This window comes from Panthera leo, chromosome C2 (assembly GCF_018350215.1).
Source record: "Panthera leo isolate Ple1 chromosome C2, P.leo_Ple1_pat1.1, whole genome shotgun sequence".
NCBI classification, from domain to species: Eukaryota; Metazoa; Chordata; class Mammalia; order Carnivora; family Felidae; genus Panthera; species Panthera leo.
Window position 1 is genome coordinate 85,994,999 of NC_056687.1, and position 19,999 is coordinate 86,014,997.

The 19,999-nt window shown below is 37.7% G+C and overlaps 1 protein-coding gene across 5 annotated transcripts in view; it reads right to left on the reverse strand.

The window, feature by feature from the left end:
• The window catches only part of FXR1 (FMR1 autosomal homolog 1), a 60,544-nt gene extending 59,924 nt beyond the window's left edge, over nucleotides 1-620 (reverse strand). For 2 of the 5 annotated variants that reach the window (XM_042903566.1, XM_042903573.1), the window contains exon 1: nucleotides 494-620. In XM_042903566.1, coding sequence (XP_042759500.1) covers nucleotides 494-544 — 51 coding nt within the window. In that variant the 5' untranslated portion in view covers nucleotides 545-620. The remainder of the gene's footprint in view (nucleotides 1-493) is intronic. The other 3 variants (XM_042903568.1, XM_042903567.1, XM_042903572.1) reach the window with 2 other exon arrangements.
• Between the last annotated feature and the right edge of the window lie 19,379 nt (nucleotides 621-19,999).

Here is a 19,999-nt window from a genome sequence, read left to right on the forward strand (position 1 = left end):
ATTCTTAAGATTCCGCGACGCACCCCCCCCTCAAAGGGGTGGGGAGGGGTCGGAGCAGCGGGCCGACGCGCTCCCGCTCGGCTCAGTCCGAGGGGCGGGGGAGCTGCTGTGACCACACAATCCCACCACCTCCTTTCACGACTCCCCAACCTCCCGGCGCTCAGGCCTACTCCCGGGAAGCTCCCCGCCGCCGAGCAGCGACTGGGCTTCTCTTCACCGGCCAGCCAAGGACTGCACTAGCATCCAAGAAGAAGGTCCATAAGTAGAAAAACACAAGAGGTGTCCGACGTGTTGTTTCAAAACATAACGGAGCCCGGGCCCCCGAGACCGTTAAACCGCGGGTGGAGGGGGGAGAAGCGAGGAAACCAGGAGCCTCGGGCTTCGGCCTGGCCGTCCTTTTCGACCCCAAAGCTCACTCTCCAGGACCACCAGCATTCTCCCAAACCTGACTTAACCCCCACAACACCCGACAAAGCGGCAAAAGGGTCGGTACCTTGTAGAAAGCCCCGTTGGAGCCACGAACCTCCACCGTCAGCTCCGCCATGTTGGAACCGCAAAGGCCGCTGGGAAGAGATTCTAGAAACTTTCCAACCAGAGGGGAGGAGGGGGGAGGGGCGTAAAGGAGGCGGGGGGAGGGGCGGGGAAAACACGGCGGGGACTGGGATCCCCCGCCCCACACCCCTGGGGTCTCACAGCAACGACCCCGACTCTCCCAGTGAGATCCCTCGCTTTCTTACATCACTCGTCCTGGGCTCCGCCCGCCGCCGCCCACGCCCCCGTTCGCCTCCCGACACAATCGCCCGACCTTTGCTGACCCGCCCCTACGTCCCCGCCCTCCAGTGCCCGCGGCTTGCCCGCTCCGGCCAGTGGGTGCCTCCAGCTGCCCAGGCGTGAGCTTCCCTGACGCCGCCTGCCCCACGCATCTGCTTTCCTTGGGGCTCGGGCATTCTGCCCTAAACTTCTTGCAAGTGCTGGTAGCCCTGGAGTAGCTTCCTCACCTACGGAAGGGCAATTTTGGGGGCTCCAATTGTCCACTGGCACAACTTTTGGGCTGAGCAGGGAGCATAAAAATGTACCTATGTTCTCCGAATTCTTTCACCTCACTCGTTTTTATTTAAGTCGGATGGCCCTCCGTTGACTCAAATTCCGCAGTTCCACACCTCCTAACAGTTCGCCTGAATCCTCCCTCCACCTGTTTAACGTTTCAAATGCTTAAATGTCAAGCTAAAGCTGTTAGTTTTGGGTCAGAAGTGTGTACAACCTGCAGCAGAGTTTAGGTTAGTACCCATTGTTATAAGTAGGCGGAGAAACTTAGCTCTGAGCGGGAGACCATGTTTTCCCCTTCCGCAAATCCTGCAAACTTCCACGAAAAGGATCAAAGCACAATCATCTTGTATGGCTTTCTACCAAGCATTATGACGGAGATATTTTGAGTATCTATTTTAACCATACTAAAAAATTTTCCCCTAGCAAGGCCGTTGGAAAAAATATTAGGACTCTTTTATGTGTGTGTCTTATTAGCATTCTGACAGAAAAAAATCTTTTAAAAGGGTGATTTGCTGACACTGTATTCTCAAAGAAACGCCCATGGGCCCAGCCTTTCTAGGACAGGGGGTCTTAAATGTACATAACCTTTCATCGGCACATCTACATCTCCAAATGTTCAGAAGGAAAACAATATATAACAGTGTTCAGTATTGTTTTGCACTGTACAAAATGACCTTTTTACAATGTTAATTATGGTGAGGAAACTGTAATTAAACTGAATTCATCAATGGGTAATGGCCACCGTTTATTAAGGGCTTCATCTGCCCAACACTTTTTAATATCATCCTATTATGATCCTTCAAATTACAATGCCCTAGTTTGCTTTTTATTCCAACAGCTTTATTGAGATATAATTCACATACCATACATTTCATCCATTTACAGTGTCCCATTCAATGGATTTTAGTACATTCACAGAGTTGTCCAATTATCACCACAATCCATTTTACAGCTTTTTCATCCCTCCAAAAAGAATCTCTGTACCTGTAGGCAATCACCCCCCTATTTTTTTTTAAATGTTTTTTATTCATTTTTGAGACAGAGAGAGACAGAGCATGAGCAGGGGAGGGGCAGAGAGAGAGGGAGACACAGAATCCACAGCAGGCTCCAGGCTCTGAGCTGTCAGCACAGAGCCCGACGCAGGGCTTGAACTCACAGACTGTGAGATCATGACCTGAGCTGAAGCCGGACACTTAACCGACTGAGCCACCCAGGCGCCCCTCACCCCCCTATTTCACACAAGTCCCAGACACTATGCAATCTCTAACTTTCTGTCTATAGATTTTCTTAATCTAGACGTTTCGTATAAATGGAATCATATAGTACATGGTCTTTTATGACTGAGTTCTTTCAGTTAGCCTATACAGTGTTTTCAATTTACATCCATGTTGTAGCATCCATGTATCACTATTCATTCCTTTTTACTGTCAAGTATACCATTGTACGGATATACAACATCATTTTATTAATTCATCCATCCTTTGATAGACATTTGAGTTGTTTACATTGTTTTGTCTATTAGGAAAAAATGTTGCAATGAAGATTCCTGTACAAGTTATTGTATAGATGTATGTATTCATTAATATATGTAGAATTGAAATTGCTGATCATATTGATACCAGCAGGCCAGGTTGAAGGACCCGAGGGGGTCCCACAGGACCAGCCAAAAGGGTCCTTGGCTTGACATAGGATGGAAATCAAATGTAAGCTAGCAGGACATGAGAGCAGTTTAACTGAAGATATAGAGAGAGCAATTGACAGAGTGAGTATCCAGGAAACTCAGAAAGGAAAGGAGGGAGTCCCATCTTTGTTTGGAGAGAGAGTGATGGAGGGGTTATTGAGTATGGAGTTCTGATCTACATGTCCTGTTGAGAATGGAGTTCTGATCTACATCTCCTCTCAGAGTAAGCAGGTGTCATTCCTTGGAGCCAGGGGGTCTTGGTGTTGAGATGTCTAGCTCTAGTAGTCTGGAATGTGCATTATGGTAGCTTCTTCTGGTCATTCTCACCTGGTCTTTAGATGTAATTTACTCTGGAGAACTATGCACTGTTTTCTTCTACTTCTCAGTGTGAATGACTTTGGATAGGGCTGCAAAAATTCCATTTGGAGACAAACTAAAGCGTTCCATATTATCTGAACTTTGAAGAATAAAAGTTGGTCCTCTTCAGGACTTGCATGCTAAAAACATGCGAGTTTGCCCCTACCCCCGACCTCTTGCCGCTAACACTTTACTACTCCTGCTAGGTAGACCTATGATTTCCATTAAGCAATTGAGATTCACAGCAAAGACATTTATCTAAGATCACACAAGTTCTAAGTAGCAGACTAGGATTGAAGTCCTCCCTTTTCCATTTCCAAATCCCCATCAGTGACCCTGTTTGTTATATTCATAATGAAATATTACACAAAGTTTAGAATTTTGAATAGATCTATTTTCATCATCTTAGACGTTTGTCATGAAAAGGAAAGAATGTCAATTATATCTCAATAAAACTGGAAAAAAGTAAAAGTAAAAAAAAATCATTAAAGGAAAAGAAAGGCAACATGCATAATCACATTTAAAATATTGTGTGTGTTTATTATTAGTGTATATTTCCACAGGGGAAACTTATGGTAGCCATAAATTTTATAATTGTTGTATTTTTACATATCTGGATCTTTTGGAATGAGCAAATCACTTGATTCTCACAAAAATATTTCCATTTTTCTAGCATTATACCATGGACTCCTCTGTGGCCATTAGAGATGAAGTTTTAGAGTAATATTTATTAATATGAGAAAACGTTTATAATATACTAATAAAAAGAAGATTGTTAAATATCATGTGGAATCAGTTTTGTACAGAAAATTGTAAAGAAAATACATTGTAAAGACTTCTACCAAAATATTAACATTGGTTATCTTAAAGCAGTAGCATCATAAATGATCAATTTTCTTCCTGTTTTCTGTTTTCCAAAGTCTCTGCATTGGCAAGTAGTACCATTTCTAATTTTAAAAATTATAAATTAGTATGGAACTGCAAAAGCCCCAAATAGTCAAAACAATCCTGAAAGAGAAAAAAAAAACAAACTGGAGGCACCACAATTCTGGATTTCAAGCTATATTACAAAGCTGTAGTAATTAAGACAGTATGGTATAGGCACAAAAACAGACATATAGATCAATGGAACAGAATAGAAAACCCAGAAATGGACCCACAACTATATGGTCAACTAATCTTTGACAAGGCAGGAAAGAATATCCCATGGAAAAAACACAGTCTCTTCAACAAATGCTGTTGGGTAAACTGGGCAGCACCATGCAGAAGAATGAACCTGGACCACTTTCTTACACCATACACCAAAATAGATTCAATATGGATGAAAGACCTAAATGTGAGATACGAAGCCATCAAAATCCTAGAGAACACAGGCAGCAACCTACCCTGGCCATGTTCTCTCTCTCTCTCTCTCTCTCTCTCTCTCAAAAATAAACATTTTAAAAAATTAAAACCAAAAACTGTCTCCCTCTCTCTCTACCTCTCCTCCCCCTCAAAAATAAATAAACATTAAAAAAATAGAATTGGGGTGCCTGGGTGGCTCAGTTGGTTAAGCATTCAAATCCTGATTTCAGCTCAGGTCATGATCTCATGGTTCGTGAGGTCAAGCCCTGGTCAGGCTCTGAGCTAACAGCATGGAGCCTGTTTGGGATTCTCTCCCTCTTCTCTCTCTGTCCCTCCCCTTGGCTCCCTCCACCCATTCTCATTCTCTCTCTCTCTCAAAATAAACAAGTAAACCATTAAAAAAAATTTTTTTTAATGTTTATTTATTTTGAGAGAGAGAACATGAGCTGGGAAGGGCCAAAGAAGAGGACAGAGGATCTAAAGTGGGCTCTGTGCTGACAGGCTAACAGCAGCAAGCCCATCGCAGGGCTCAAACTCACAAACCATGAGATAACGACCTGAGCTGAAGTTGGACACTCAACTGACTGAGCCACCCAGGTGCCCCTAAATAAACATTTACAAAACAGAATTAAGTATGCACCCAATGAGACTTTGTATGTACACAGCTACTGAAACACTAAGAATTTAAGTTTTGATCAAGTTTTTGGCACTATATTTAGTTTGAGTTGTATTAATGAAATGTGTTATGGAAACATGCTATATTCATTTTAAATCTTCTCAAGGTACTGCACTGGAAAATAATTTTAACCCAACTAATTTGAGACTATGAGTTTTCCTTTCTCAAGAAAGGAAGAAAGAAACAAAGATTTAGAAACTGTGAAATACGGGTACCTGGATGGCTCAGTCAGAAGAGCAAGCAACTCCTGATCTTAGGATCATGAGTTCAAGCCCCACGTTGGTGTAGAGATTACTAAAATAAATAAATAAATAAATAAATAAATAAATAAATAAATAATTAATAAGCTTTAATATTTTTTAAATGTTTATTTACTTATTTTTGAGGAAGAGAGAGAGAGAGCTGGGGAGGGATGGAGAGAGAGAGAATCCCCAGCAGGCTCCATCCTGTGAGCTCAGAACCTGACTAGGGCTTGACCTCACAAACCATAAGATCATGACCTGAGCCAAAATCAAGAGTTAGATGCTCTGGAAATGCATGCTGGTGCATCTACTCTGGAAAACAGTATGGAGCTTCCTCAAAGAACTAAAAATAGAACTACCCTATGACTCAGCAATTGCACTACTAGGCATCTATCCAAGGGATACAGGTGTGCTGTTTCAATGGGACACATGCACCCCCATGTTTATAGCAGCACTATCAACAATAGCTGAAGTATGGAAGGAGCCCAAATGTCCACTGAAGGATGAATGGATAAAGAAGATGTGGTATATATATACAATGGAGTATTACTCGGCAATCAAAAAGAATGAAATCTTGTCATTTGCAACTATGTGGATGGAAGGGTATTATGCTAAGTGAAATTAGTCAGTCAGTGAAAGACAAAAATCATATGACTTCACTCATATGAGGACTTTAAGAGACAAAACAGATGAACATAAGGGAAGGGAAACAAAAATAATATAAAAACAGGGAGGGGGACAAAACATAAGAGACTCATAAATACAGAGAATAAACTGAGGGTTACTGGAGGGGTTGTGGGAGGGGGGATTGGTTAAATGGGTAAGGGGCACTAAGGAATCTATTCCTGAAATCATTGTCACACTATATGCTAACTAATTTGGATGTAAGTTTAAAAAATTTAAAAAAAAGAGTTGGATGCTCAACCAACTGGGCCACCCAGGAGCCCCCAAAAATAAATAAACAAAAAAAAAAAGACTGTGTGAAATAACTTTTAATATTTCAACCAATAGTTTCCAAGATAAATTGTGCCCTATATCATAAATAGCTAATGAAAGACTCAGGGGTCATAGTTTAAAATATTTTAGCTTTTGCTCCACAGGCATTTTTAATTTTTTGATCACAATATATGTTATCAGTCATTGAGTATAAGAACTAATATTAAAGAAAACTACATTAAACCTAACTATTGAGTTCAGTTGTCTTCATATTATAATGCCTCAATTTATTTATTATGATATTGGCAACTAGAGTGAAAGAAGAAAGGCACCATATAAGTTTTATTTTGCAAGTCAGAAATTGAATCTCATTCCTCCCCACGGCCCTAACCTAATGTAAAGTTGAATTTAAAGCAAAAAAGACTAGATTACAAATAATAAAATCAAGAGCATAGGCTCTGAATGTGGATTGCCCTTCTGAAGTTCAGCTCTGTCTTTTTTTTTTTTTTTTTTTTTTTTTTAATGTTTATTTAGTTTTGACAGAGACAGAGAGACAGAGCTTGAGCTGGGGAGGGGCAGAGAGAGAGAGAAACAGAATCTAAAAGCAGGCTCCAGGCTCTGAGCTGGCACAGAGCCCTACGCAGGGCTCAAACTCACAAATCATGAGATAATCTGAGCTGAAGTCAGATGCTTAACCAACTGGGCCACCCAGGTGCCCCAGCTCTGTCATTTTCTAGTTCGAATTATATGTGAGTGAGAAAGACAATTTTATTAATGTTAAGACACAATGATACTAGACTACTAACATTTCTACTCTACTACTTCAAAATAAATTCCAGTTGAAACAAAAACTTAAGGGTAAAAATAACCATGGAATTATGGTAAATAACAGGTAAATATAGTAAATAGTTTAAAAACTATTGTTTGATTCTGCCAAAACAAAATATCTGCCAAAACAGGTAAATATAGTAAATAGTTTAAAAACTATTGTTTGACTGATTCTGCCAAAACAAAATATCCAGCAGCCAATGGGGAAAGACTTGGAAATGTGAATACATGAACATTTAAAACTTCTCAATGGAAAGAAAATATTTGTCATAGTCAAAATATAGCCTGAGGGGGAAAATAACTGAATTCCTTACTAAACAAAGATCTCTTGCAAATCATAAGGAAACAAATAAGCCCAAAGAAAAATGGATAAAGGACATGAACAATTGACATAAAACTAAATATAAATGGTCAATACATATTTAAACTCAAGTAAAACTCTCAACAAAAGAAATACATCTAGATACCACTTTTTTCCATCTCTGAAAAATAATGACTTATAAAAATATAACTATCTAGAAATAATAAATATGTATAAATATATAATAAAGTTTGATGAAACATTTTAGAAAAAAATTGGAAAAGAGTCATATTGGTACACAAATGTGTAAATTGGTTCAACTTCTTTGGAGACATTTTTCTTTTTTTTTTTTTTAAGATTATTTATTTATTTTGAGAGAGAGAGAACACAAGTAGGGGGGCGGGGGAAGAGAGAGGGAGACACAGAATCCAAAGCCACCTCCAGGCTTAAGCTGTCAGCACAAAGCCCCACAAGGAACTTGAACTCGCGAACCACAAGATCATGACCTGAGCCAAAGTCAGATGCTTAACCGACTGAGCCAACCAGGCACCCCTGGAGACATTTTTCAATGGTCTCAGTGTTTAAATTAATCATACCGTTTAAGCCAGCAATTCAATTTGTAGGAACTTATTCTACAGATCTACTCAATAAGGTTGCAAGATTGTTCATAAGGATTTTTATTGGTGGAAGGAATTTATAGTCCCAATTAAGAAAAAGTAAATAAAAAAGGTAAGAAATAAAAATCAATGCTAAATTAACCCTTCATACAGCAATAATTAGAGCAAACTTATCCATAAAATTAAATAATATACACCCATTGAAAGGAATGGGATAAGATCTTTAGACTCAAAATTGCCAGAACTTCTATTCTGCTGGCCTAGCTATAGATTTCAGACTCACCAGCCCTTACAGTTTTGTGAGGTAATTCTTTAATCAGTCTCTGTCTCTGTCTCTCTCTCCTCCTTGGAATCTCCTAAGTGATGGGAGTGTCTTTTGTTATTCACATGGAGCCTTTTTGAACACTCTTGAGTTTATGCTTATCTGGCTTATCTGGCTTATGAGCCTTATCTGGCTCAGAATTGGGCTGGTCACCAAAAAGACTAAGGGATTAGAGCTGTTGGAACTTTCAGCCCCACTTCTGACCTCTGGGAAGGACAAGAGTGGAGTGGCTGGAAACTAAAGCTCTGTAAAAACTCTTTTTTTTTTTTTTAATGTTTATTTATTTTTTGAGGGAGAGACAAAGCACGGGCACAAGCCTGGGAGGGACAGAGAGGGAGACAGAATCCAAAGCAGGCTCCAGGCTCTGAGTTGTCAGCACAGAGCACCATGTGCTCCAACTCATGAACTGCACGCAAGAGCATAATCTGAGCCAAAGTTGTATCCTTTACCAACTGAGCCACACAGCCGACCCTGTAAAAACTCTTGAATAAGGAGATTTGATGACACATCCACATACTGGAAGGGTGGTGCATCCTAGTTCCTCAGGAACAGAAGCTCCCATGCTCATGATCTTTCCTGACCTCACACTATGTACCTCTTCATCTGTATCCTTTATAATTTCCTTTATTATAAACTGGTAAACCTAAGTAAAGACTTCTGTGAACCACCCTAGCAAATTAATTGAACCCAAGGAGGAGGTCATAGAAAACTCTAATTCGTAGGTTGGTCGGAAGCACAGGACAGCCTGGACTTACTTAGCTATTGGCCTCTGCAGTGGGTGAAGTCTGGGGGTTGAGGTAGAGAATAGCCCCATAAATAAGCAATGACGATTCAACAGAACATACTGTGTTACAACTCTGCCCCTGTAAAGTGGATATTCCAAGGAGGAATGCAATTAAGTGGCACCTTGAAGACACGAGTTATCATGTAGTCAAAGAAGGATACATTCCAAACCTAAGAACAATGTGAAAAATGACCAAATGCATGAAATAGGAAAATTCAGTCCAGTTAAAGATTTTTAGTTTGTTCACATAGAATATGGGAATATTTCTATGTCATTGTATTATGCCACTTAATTGAAACATATTGCACTCATTTTCTACCAACCTGTAAGCTCTTTGAAGGAAGTTTTTGGTTTATACTCAGCTGCACTTGGTATTTAATAAATATTTACTAAACAAAAATTTAGTAAACATTGGGACAAATACTGTAAGCCATGTTAAGAGGTTCGGAATTATTGTATTTCTGAAAGGCAGCTGTGTAATGTAAAGTAAAAGTAACAACACTAGAGTCAAACTGCTAGCTCTGCCACTTACTAGCTATAACCTTGGGCAAATTATTTAACCTCTCTGTGCCCTGGTTTTATCACTTGTAAAACTGGAATGAAAATGACTACTCCAAAAGAATTGATATAAGGATTCAATGAAATAATATATACAAAGAACTTAGAAGAATGTCAGGTATATTTTAGATAGATGCTCAATAAATGACGATGATGGAGTCAGATAATGAACAAGCCACCACAAGTTCAGAAATAGGGTGATCACTTAACTACGTTTGGGTTTTAAGAAAGAAAATTTATCAGTAGAGAGGAGCATAGATTTAAAAATCACAGTAAAAACAGAAACCAGATAAAAGGCTATTGCAAGCTAGATAAGAGATAAATAAAACTCAAATGAAAGCAATAAGAGTGACAAAAAAGAGATAAAATTGAGATATTTAAAACGTTGAAGCAATGGGACCTAATAGTTAGATATATGATGAGAAATGAGAGACTCAAGGATAAATGTTAGCTTTTACCTGGGCAACTGGGCACATAATGATGCTATTAATTTAGAACATAAGGGGAGATTTGTGGAGGGAGATAAGTTCTGTTCAGGAAATACTGCATTTGAGATGTTTTGAAAACACTCTGTGAAGGTTTAGTAGAGGTGTAGGGTAGAGATTAAGTTTTGGGAGCCTATGGTGAATATTTAGCATTTAAGATTAGGAAAGTGGATGAGATTTCCTAGGAAAGCTTTTGAGGAGAAAGTAAAATAAGAGTGAATGCAATTTATAGATGGACCATCTATAAATGGATGGTCCTTGTTTTTAGGGAATTTTTCTTCTTAGAAGGTAAAAAGCAGGGGCGCCTGGGTGGCTCAGTCGGTTGAGCGTCCAACTTCAGCTCAGGTCATGATCTCGCGGTCTGTGAGTTCAAGCCAGCGTCAGGCTCTGTCTCAGAGCCTGAAGCCTGCCTCAGATTCTGTGTCTCCCTCTCTCTCTGCCCCTCCCCTGCTCATGCTCTGTCTCTCTCTCAAAAATAAATAAACATTAAATAAAAATAAAAATAAATAAACTGCACAAAGAACCCATAGTCTTTTCAAATAAATGAGTCTCACACTTAAATTAAAATACTGATTCTCCAGGCACCTGGCTGGCTCAGTTGGTTAAGTGTCTGACTCTTGATTTCGGTTCAGATCATGAACTCACAATTCATGGGATAGAGCCCCGAGCAGTTAATCAAGAGCTGAAATCAAGAGTTGGATGCTTAACCAACTGAGCCACCCAGGTGCCCCAAAATAAATAAATATTTTTAAAAAATAAAATAAAATACTGATTCTAACAAAAACGGTAATTTTAATACTCTAATCAGCACTGATTCTAACAGTGCTTCTGGGGTTTAATAATAATAACTGAGCACTCATTGCATGCCAGACACCATACTCAGCTCTTCTACATACATTGCTTCACTTAATTTTCTCATTAGCCCTTAGAGGGGTGGCCATTATCATTCTTCATTTCACAGAAGAGAAAACCAAAGCTCAGAGATGTTAACCAATCAGCTTAGAATTCAAATCCAGTCTTTCTAACTCCAAAGTTCATGTTTTGAACTGCCAAATTATAATATCTTAGTACCATTAGCAAGCTAATTACGGTGGAATGGGCACAAGGGTTAAATGATAAGAACTGCCTCAAAAGATGGTGGAGGAAGTCAGGTTAAGAGTGGACAAATGGGGCACCCAGCTGGCTCAGTTCTAGAACTTGCAACTCTTGGTCTCAGAGTTGTGGATTTGAGCCTCATGTTGGATGTAGACTTAAAAATAAGATCTTGGGACACCTGGGTGGCTCAGTCAGTTAAGCATCCAACTTTGGCTCAGGTCATGATCTCGCTGTTCCTGAGTTCAAGCCCCTCGTCTGGCTCTATGCTGACAGCTCAGATCCTGGAGCCTGTTTCAGATTCTGTCTCCCTCCCTCTGCCCCTCCTCCACTCATACTCAGTCTCTCTCAAAAATAAATAAACATAAAAAAATAAAATAAATAAAATAAAATCTTAACAAAAAAAAAAAAAAGGAGTAGACAAAGGATTTGATAATGTAGCCAAGAACAGGAATCTGAATTTGAGAACCAGGTATTGTCTACTGACCTTCTGAACATACTTCTACTTTTCTTAGTCCTCACTGGTATTACCAGATCTCAGACTTTTCAGTCCTGGATTCTATGCAAAGCACATAGGATACACATTCTTTCTTTTGAAAAATTATATATCTTCTCTTGTATGTTTTTCTTTTTGTTGAAAGTTATATCTAATTTAAAGAATCAGTTAGTTCTCAATGAATTTTAGAAACTTCAGTGCCCCACTCTCATCTATAATCATTTCCCCTTTCCCAGAGATAACCACTTATAACTTATTAGCTATCTTCTGTATCTCAGATAGTATGTGGGCATTAGCTATTGACTTCCCATTGTGAAAAAGGAGGCTTTAGGTCTTTTCTTTTTACTACCACCACAGCACATGCACACTTTCTATTGTTATCCTTTTACTTTAGTCTTATTGGAATTTAGGTTGGATCAGTATATTATATTATGTAATAATAGTATATGTTATACTTATATAATATATATTCATATACTCAGGGGTGAGCCATAAGATAAATAAGAGTTAGTTTTCTGGGATGACTTAAATTTTTTTTTTTTTAATGTTTATTTATTTTTGAGAGGAGGGGGAGGGGCAGCAAGAAAGGGGACACAGAATCCAAAGCAGGCTCCAGGCTCTGGGCTGTAAGCACAGAGCCTGACTTGGGGCTCAAACTCACAAACCATGAGATCATTACCTGAGCCCAAGTTGGCCACTTAATCGACTGAGCCCCCCGGGCACCCCCGGGATGACTTTAAAATTTTCCTGGAGGGGCACCTGGGTGGCTCGGTCGGTTAAGCGTCCGACTTCGGCTCAGGTCATGATCTCACCATCTGTGAGTTCAAGCCCCGCGTCGGGCTCTGTGCTGAGAGCTCAGCCTGGAGCCTGTTTCAGATTCTGTGTCTCCCTCTCTCTCTGCCCCTCCCCTGTTCACGCTCTGTCTCCCTCTGTCTCAAAAATAAATAAACGTTAAAAAAATTTTTTTTTAATTTTCCTGGAGTTTTAAATTATTGTGTTAACTTGCTTAATGTTTTAATTATTTATCAGCAATTCAATCCCAAACTTTTCACTAATTGTTTAAATGTCATTTCAACAAGTTCGTTCACAATAAGCCATTCTAACAGGTTTTTCTTAAAAAAGTATCTCTCAGGGATTTTTTTTTTAACTTTTTCTAAACTGAACTGGTTATACTCTTCACCAGACCCATAGCTATCATCCTGAGATCTTCCTTCACCAACATCCTAGGGTTTCACTTCACCTCTCTCCTGTATTAGAGTCTCGTTTATCTCATTTTTTTTTTAAAGATCATAATCTTCAGTTGCTTCCGCAGAAAGAATGTGGGGAAGTAAATTTTTCTACATTTTTCTGTATCTTAAGTATTTTTATTCTACTTCATAGATGATGATAGTTTGGCTGGCTATAAAATTTTAAGTTGAAATCATATTCCTTCAGACATTTGAAATACATTGCTCAAGTATCTTCTTGTTTCCAATGTTGCTATTAAAAAGTCTAAAGCAGGGGCACCTGGGTGGCTCAGTTAGTTAAGAATCCAACTCTTAATTTCAGCTTAGGTCATGATCTCATAGTTCATGGATTCAAGCCCTGCATTCCGTAGGGCTCTGTGCTGACAGCATAGACCCTGCCTGGGATTCTCTCTCTTTCTTACTCTCTGCCCTTACCCCCACCTCTCTCAAAATAAATAAATAAACATTAAAAAAAAAAGAAAAGAAAAGTAAGGGACTAATTAACAGAGAAATCAGGATAGCAGTTACCTCTTGAGATGGGAAAAGGAAAGATTTTCAATCTGAGAGGAGTTTAAAAACGGTTTCTAAGATACTAGTAATGCTTTATTTATTAAGTGAATAGGTTTATGGAGTTCAACCTATTATTGATTTTGTTCTCTAGAAGATCTGCTTTTTATATGCTTTTATGAATACATGATATATCTGAAGTTTTTTAATGTTTATTTATTTATTTTGAGAGAGAGAGACAGAGAGAGAGAGAGAGAGAGGAGGGGAAGGGGCAGAGAGAGGAGAGAGAGAATCCCAAGAAGGCTCCTCAATGTCAGCAAAAAGCGTGATGCAGGGCTTGAACCCATGAAGTGTGAGATCATGAGCTGAGTCAAAATCAAGAAATTAGATGCTTAACTGATTGAGTCACCCAGGTGCCTGTATCTAAAAATTTTAAAGATGATTTTCAAACTAAAAAAAATGATAGGCATTTCCAATTTTACTATAAAATTCTTTGTATTTTGGATTTAACTTCTTTGGCTAATTTTGACTCCAATTTCCATAACTGCAGAGAATGTATACTTTGTAGTACTTTCAAAATATATTTGGTGGGGGGTGCCTAGCTCACTCAGGTGGTAGAGAATGTGACTCTTGATCTCAGGATCATGAGTTCAAGCCCCACAATGGGCCTACAGCTTACTGAAAAAAAAAAATACACACACACACACACACACACACATACGTATATATACACACACATATATAGAGAGACACATATACATATTTAAATATATATATTTGGGATAAATAAAACTACTTTGAAACACCACTGAAAATTTTTTAAGTTTATTTATTTATTTTGAGAGAGAGAGCAGAGGAGGGGCGGAAAGAGAATCCCAAACAGGCTCTGCGCTACCAATGTGAAGCCCGATGCAGTGTTCAATCTCACAAACCATGAGATCATGACCTGAGCTGAAATCAAAAGTTGGACACTTAACTGACTAAGCCACCCAGGCACCCCTGAAACACAATGGAAACTTAATAATGTTTTCTCTAATTTCCAATATAAAGGAAATTTCAAAGCCAAAAAGATGGAAATAAATAACTTCAAATATTTACTGTTCAATACTCTCAAGAGTTAATAAGACAGGAGAGGGAAATAATTTTATAAGACATATTTTTAAACAGGCCATATCACTTCATAATGATATGAAATGTGCATGAAAGAAAATTATTCTAAAACTCTATGAAGCACAGCAGTACCACAGTTCTGGTCAATTATGATAAGAGGAATTTGCTGGAGCCCATATAATCTGAATGTGAATTTGATTAAAATTGTTTTGCTTTAAGTCTATACTTGGTGATGTTGAGAAAAAGATACTTCTATATAAAGAACATTTAATCAGGTAGATTCAGTTAGGCAAAAATGGGAAAGAAAACATCTGTTCTAATTGAGGGTAAGCTGAAGCTTTTTTGGTTGTCTTAGATTCGATGAATCTTTTGACCTGGTTTAACTGTTTTGTTTGTTTGTTTTTCTTTGGTGAGTTTTCATTCTGTTCTCTGTGAATAAGCTAATGATTTAAGAAAACGGAGTTGCAGTAATTCTTCTAATGACACATTTCTATTAAGAAACCATGAAAGCTGGGGATGTAGAAGTTGTATTGGATTTAGTTCACTAAATAAAGTTAGGTTCTTATCCATAACAAGTTTTTTTTTCCTCTGACAAGTATTATTAGATGTTTTAGTTAGCATAAGCAATGTAAGCAAATACATTTGTATGGAGACTAAGAATTTTTAAAAAGTCTAATGTGATCTTAAAGAATAACTAATTCTTTTAAAAACTGTTCTTCATTTATCTATCAATTAAACATTTCTGGGATATATACAATATAGGGTTTAAAAAAATGTTTATTTATTTACTTTGGGCGGGGGGGGGGGGGCGCATGGAGAGCATGTGCGTGTGCACATGTGCAAGAGGGAGAGAGAGAGGGAGAGAGAGAATCCCAAGCAGGATCCGTGCTGTCAGCCCAGAGCCCAACACAGGGCTCAATCCCATGAACCATGAGACCATGACCTGAACTGAAAGCACCCAACCAACTGAGCCACCTGGGCACCCCTACAATATGTCAAGCATTTGTTAAGTATCAAGTATATAAACAGCAAAAATACATATATACAGTTAATTTCTCTGATTCTCATATTCTTTTTATGGGTATATGTTGAGCAAAATTTTTTATATTATGTGAATTACCCCTCCTTTCCCCATGGAGTAAACAGTGGGAGAAAAGGGGGAAAAAAGGAGATAATACTTGGATCTCCAATTTCCTATGAATTCTCTAATTTACTAATTACATTGTACATACCCTTTAATATCAAAATAGAAACCATACTACTATTATTCATAGGTCACATTGTATTTTTAAACTAAGATAACCTTGGTATTCATCATGAGAAAGACCAAGATATACAACTTCACTTGGGAAATGGCTTGAGAAGTTAAAAAAATTGTTAATGCACCCATGAATCTTGATATTTTACTACAATTTTATTTTCTGAAAGTTGCCTATGGATTTATTTTATTCCTTTTTCTGATCTTGCTTTGTAAATTCTTTTTCTATCATGGCTAGAAAATAGAAACATTTTCTTCTCTACTAAGAATTATCTTCTTAGGGAAAAGGATGTTCTTAGTAAGATGACATTTTTTGAGAATAATATGTAATTAACTCATAACAACTTAACAAGTTTGATAACTCAGAATTTCATTTTAATGACTCCTCATTCAAAAACACCAGTTTTCTAGGCAAATATGTTGTGAGGCACTTTAAGATTGTTTTGCTATTATGATTGCATTTTCCATGCAAAAATGTTTATACAAATGGATTACAGGAAGAGTAAAGTGATCAGAATCTTAGGGGATTGCATTACTAGTAAAATTATTTTTTTAAATAATAATTTTCAGGGCACCTGGGTGGCTCAGTTGGTTAAGCGTCCAACTCAGCTCAGGTCATGATCTCATGGTTTACGAGTCCGAGCCTGGTGACTGACTCTGTGCTGACAGCTGGGAGCCTGGAGCCTGCTTTGGGTTCTGTGTCTCCCTCTCTCTCTGCCCCTCCCTCACTAGTTTTCTCTCTCTCTCTCTCAAAAATAAATAAAAACATTAATTTTTTTAAATAATAATTTTTAATAATGAAAATAAAGTTTTATGAAAGGGAGAAAGAGCTCCAACTTTAATTTTCCATTCACCTTGCAAATATTTATTAGACTTTTACTATGTTATATGTTATCCTAGGTACACATATGATATGATAGTATGAGAAAGATGGATAGAGTCATTGTTTTCTAAGAGATTTCAGTTTATCAGGCAAGAAGGTGACTGAACAAGGAATTACAATAGAATAAGATAGGTTCCAGATGGGGAAAGGACTGGGTTCTATTAGAGCACAAAACAGGGCATCATAATGTAATCATAGGGAGAGGCAATGTATTATTTCCTGGAGGAAGTGAGGTTTAAGCTGAGATCTCACAGTAGGAAATTACATAATACATCTATAATTGGAATATATGGGAATTACAGTTTACCCTGCAACAAAAAAGGGGGTAAGTGGTGCCGATCTCCTTATACATTGGAAAATCTGCATATAACGTTGACTTCCCCAAACCTAACTACAAACAGCCTGCTGTTGACTGGAAGCCTTACTGATAACATAAACGGTCAATTAACACATATTTTATGTATGCATTACATATTGTATTCTTACAATAAAGTAAGCTCTCTTAGAGAAAATAAAATTTTATTTATAAAATCATAAGTAAGAGAAAATACATTTATAGTACTATGATATATTTATTGAAAAAAAATCTACATAGAAGTGGACCTGTGCCATGCAAACCCATGTCGTTCAAGGATCGGCTGTGTAATGAAAATACTTAAAGACACATCTGCAAACCTTCAGTAACTTGACATTTGATAGGTAATTAATTTTTACAAATAGACGATCCTTAGGTGAGTAACTTTAACCCCACTTTAAAGAATGGGAAACATGTTAAGGATGCTAAGGATGCTAAGGTGGGATTCTAATCCCTTGAATCAATGTGTATGGAGCTTAGGTATATTTTTAAAAAGTGTAAATACATAAATTTGACACAAAAGTTTAGGCCTTTCTTACATGTCAACCTAAAATCAAGAGAACAAAGAATGTAAAATGTTAAGTTATTCAGGAAGTCTCAAAGCATACTGAATAAGACAATGACAAAGTTTAGACTCATTCCACCATCAATAATCATCAATACATTATTATTTTGTGATAAAACGTAAAGGATTTTTGGTATTACCAAGGAATCCAGTATGTAAAAATACTTTTTGATTATTTTAAGAACGTATTTATAAAGCCACTTGTATGAATACCACTGAAGGAAAGAACCAATTTAAAAAAATCAGGTTGGAGCTTCACAGTCTTGCCAAATTGTCTGAGATCTCTGCCAGAACCTATCACACAAGATTATTCTGAGAAAATGAGATGTGTTTTATAAACTCCTAAAGGCTGTTTAAATCTCCTCTCCTCCAACTTTCTCTTGTACCCTGAGGGCGCCACCAATGCCTACTATGTAATAAAGTAAGCAAGGAATCTCTGCCTGATGGAATTATTTCTAATCCTGTAACAATGAAATACTGTTTGACAGAGAAGGGTGTTACTCTGTGTGACCACCTGTCTCTTCATGATCAACTCTGCTTTTATTTCTTCTCTATTTTAGACTTCATTGTAAGCTTGCCACAGAGGAAACTGTTAGTTTTGTAACTTTATGGAAAATTAACTACTGCAGTAAACCCTAATTACTTGATGCTGGTATTCTCATTTTGGTTCAGATTTACACATTTTAGAATGAATGGATCTGGTGGAGGCATACAAGCAGTGTTTCTCAGGGCTATTCCAATTTTGTGATACGAGAGCTATGACTTCTTTGAAATGCTTTGCAATGCTGTGTGTAACCAGACCTAACTTGAATTATTTGACTTCTACAGCAGTTTTCTGTAATACTTGATTTTTATAGCAGTTCTCATAAAGTCCATCCCACTGGCAACTGACTTTGTCCACCTTGTGGGATTCCTTAAATTTGGTAGTTAATTTCTATACTAAATTTCCACATGTTTATCTTCTTTCTAGAACATAAGCATATAGTAGGCACTCAAAAAATGTATTGATTAGTTAATAAATGCAAGTGTTACAGTTGTATGCCTCTCCATATCCTGGGATTTGGCAAAATAAGTCACATAAAAATCTTAGTAGAAATTCATGAGTTTTGAATTCAGAAGGATTAAAATTGCAGTAATACTTTAACATTTCTAAACATGTTTCAACTTCTTTAAAATGGGAATATGAGGGGCACCTGGGTGGCTCAGTCGGTTAAGTGTCCGACTTCAGCTCAGGTCATGATCTCACAGTCCGTGAGTTCGAGCCCCGCGTCGGGCTCTGTGCTGACAGCTCAGAGCCTAGAGCCTGCTTCAGATTCTGTGTTTCCTTCTCTCTCTGCCCCTCCGCTGCTGATGCTCTGTCTCTCTCTGTCTCAAAAATAAATAAAAACATTAAAAAAAATTTTAAATGGGAATATGATACCCATGTCAGTAGAATGTTGTGGGAGAAAAACACCTAATACTTAACACTTATAATTCCATTTTCTTTCATCAAAATACATATCCTTTATAGATCATGAACTCTTTGGGAGCAGGGACTATATGTTAATCACACCTCTACCTTAAACACTTAACAAAATGCCTGGTCTGGCAAAAGTATTTGGCAAATTTTTTTCATTTAATTTAATTAATGCTATTGAACAAATGGTAGTGGGTCTCCTATAAATAAGTTGGAGACTTATCATAATTGGATATTTCATTTATAGATTTATTTTCAGCTAGCATGCTTTCATTTTTCTTCAGTTATGTAGATGTCAAGAGGGTCAATATTTATTGGATACTTAGTATACTGTATGTGTTAAGGCTTTCAGTAATGTTGGTTCAATTGAATTGTGGGGCTGTTATACAAGAGGTAAATGATATGAGTCCTTTCCCTCAACCAGCTTACAATCTAATTGGAAACACAAAAATGTTCTTATAGAAAAGATTAAGAGAATTTTTATTTCTTTTTATTTTTTAAAGATTTTATTTTTAAGTAATCTCTACACCCAACACGGGACTTGAATACACAACCCTGAGATCAAGAGTTGCATGCTCTAGCGACTGAGCTAGCCAGGTGCCTAAGACCGAGAACATTTTTAAAGCAATAAACAAGTAAATGAGACATATTAGAGTGGCTTTCAAAGTTTTTACATCTTGAACCAGAGTAAGAAATACATTTTGCATGGTGACCAAGCATATATCCACATAAATAACTAAAACAAAGTCATGAAAGAATGCATAGTCTTATTTTATGGTTAAATTCTATTTTTTTATCCCATCCTATTTCATTGTATTTTGTTTAATTAAAAACATTCTAGAGTCTGCCAACTAAACTTAGCTTATGACCCTA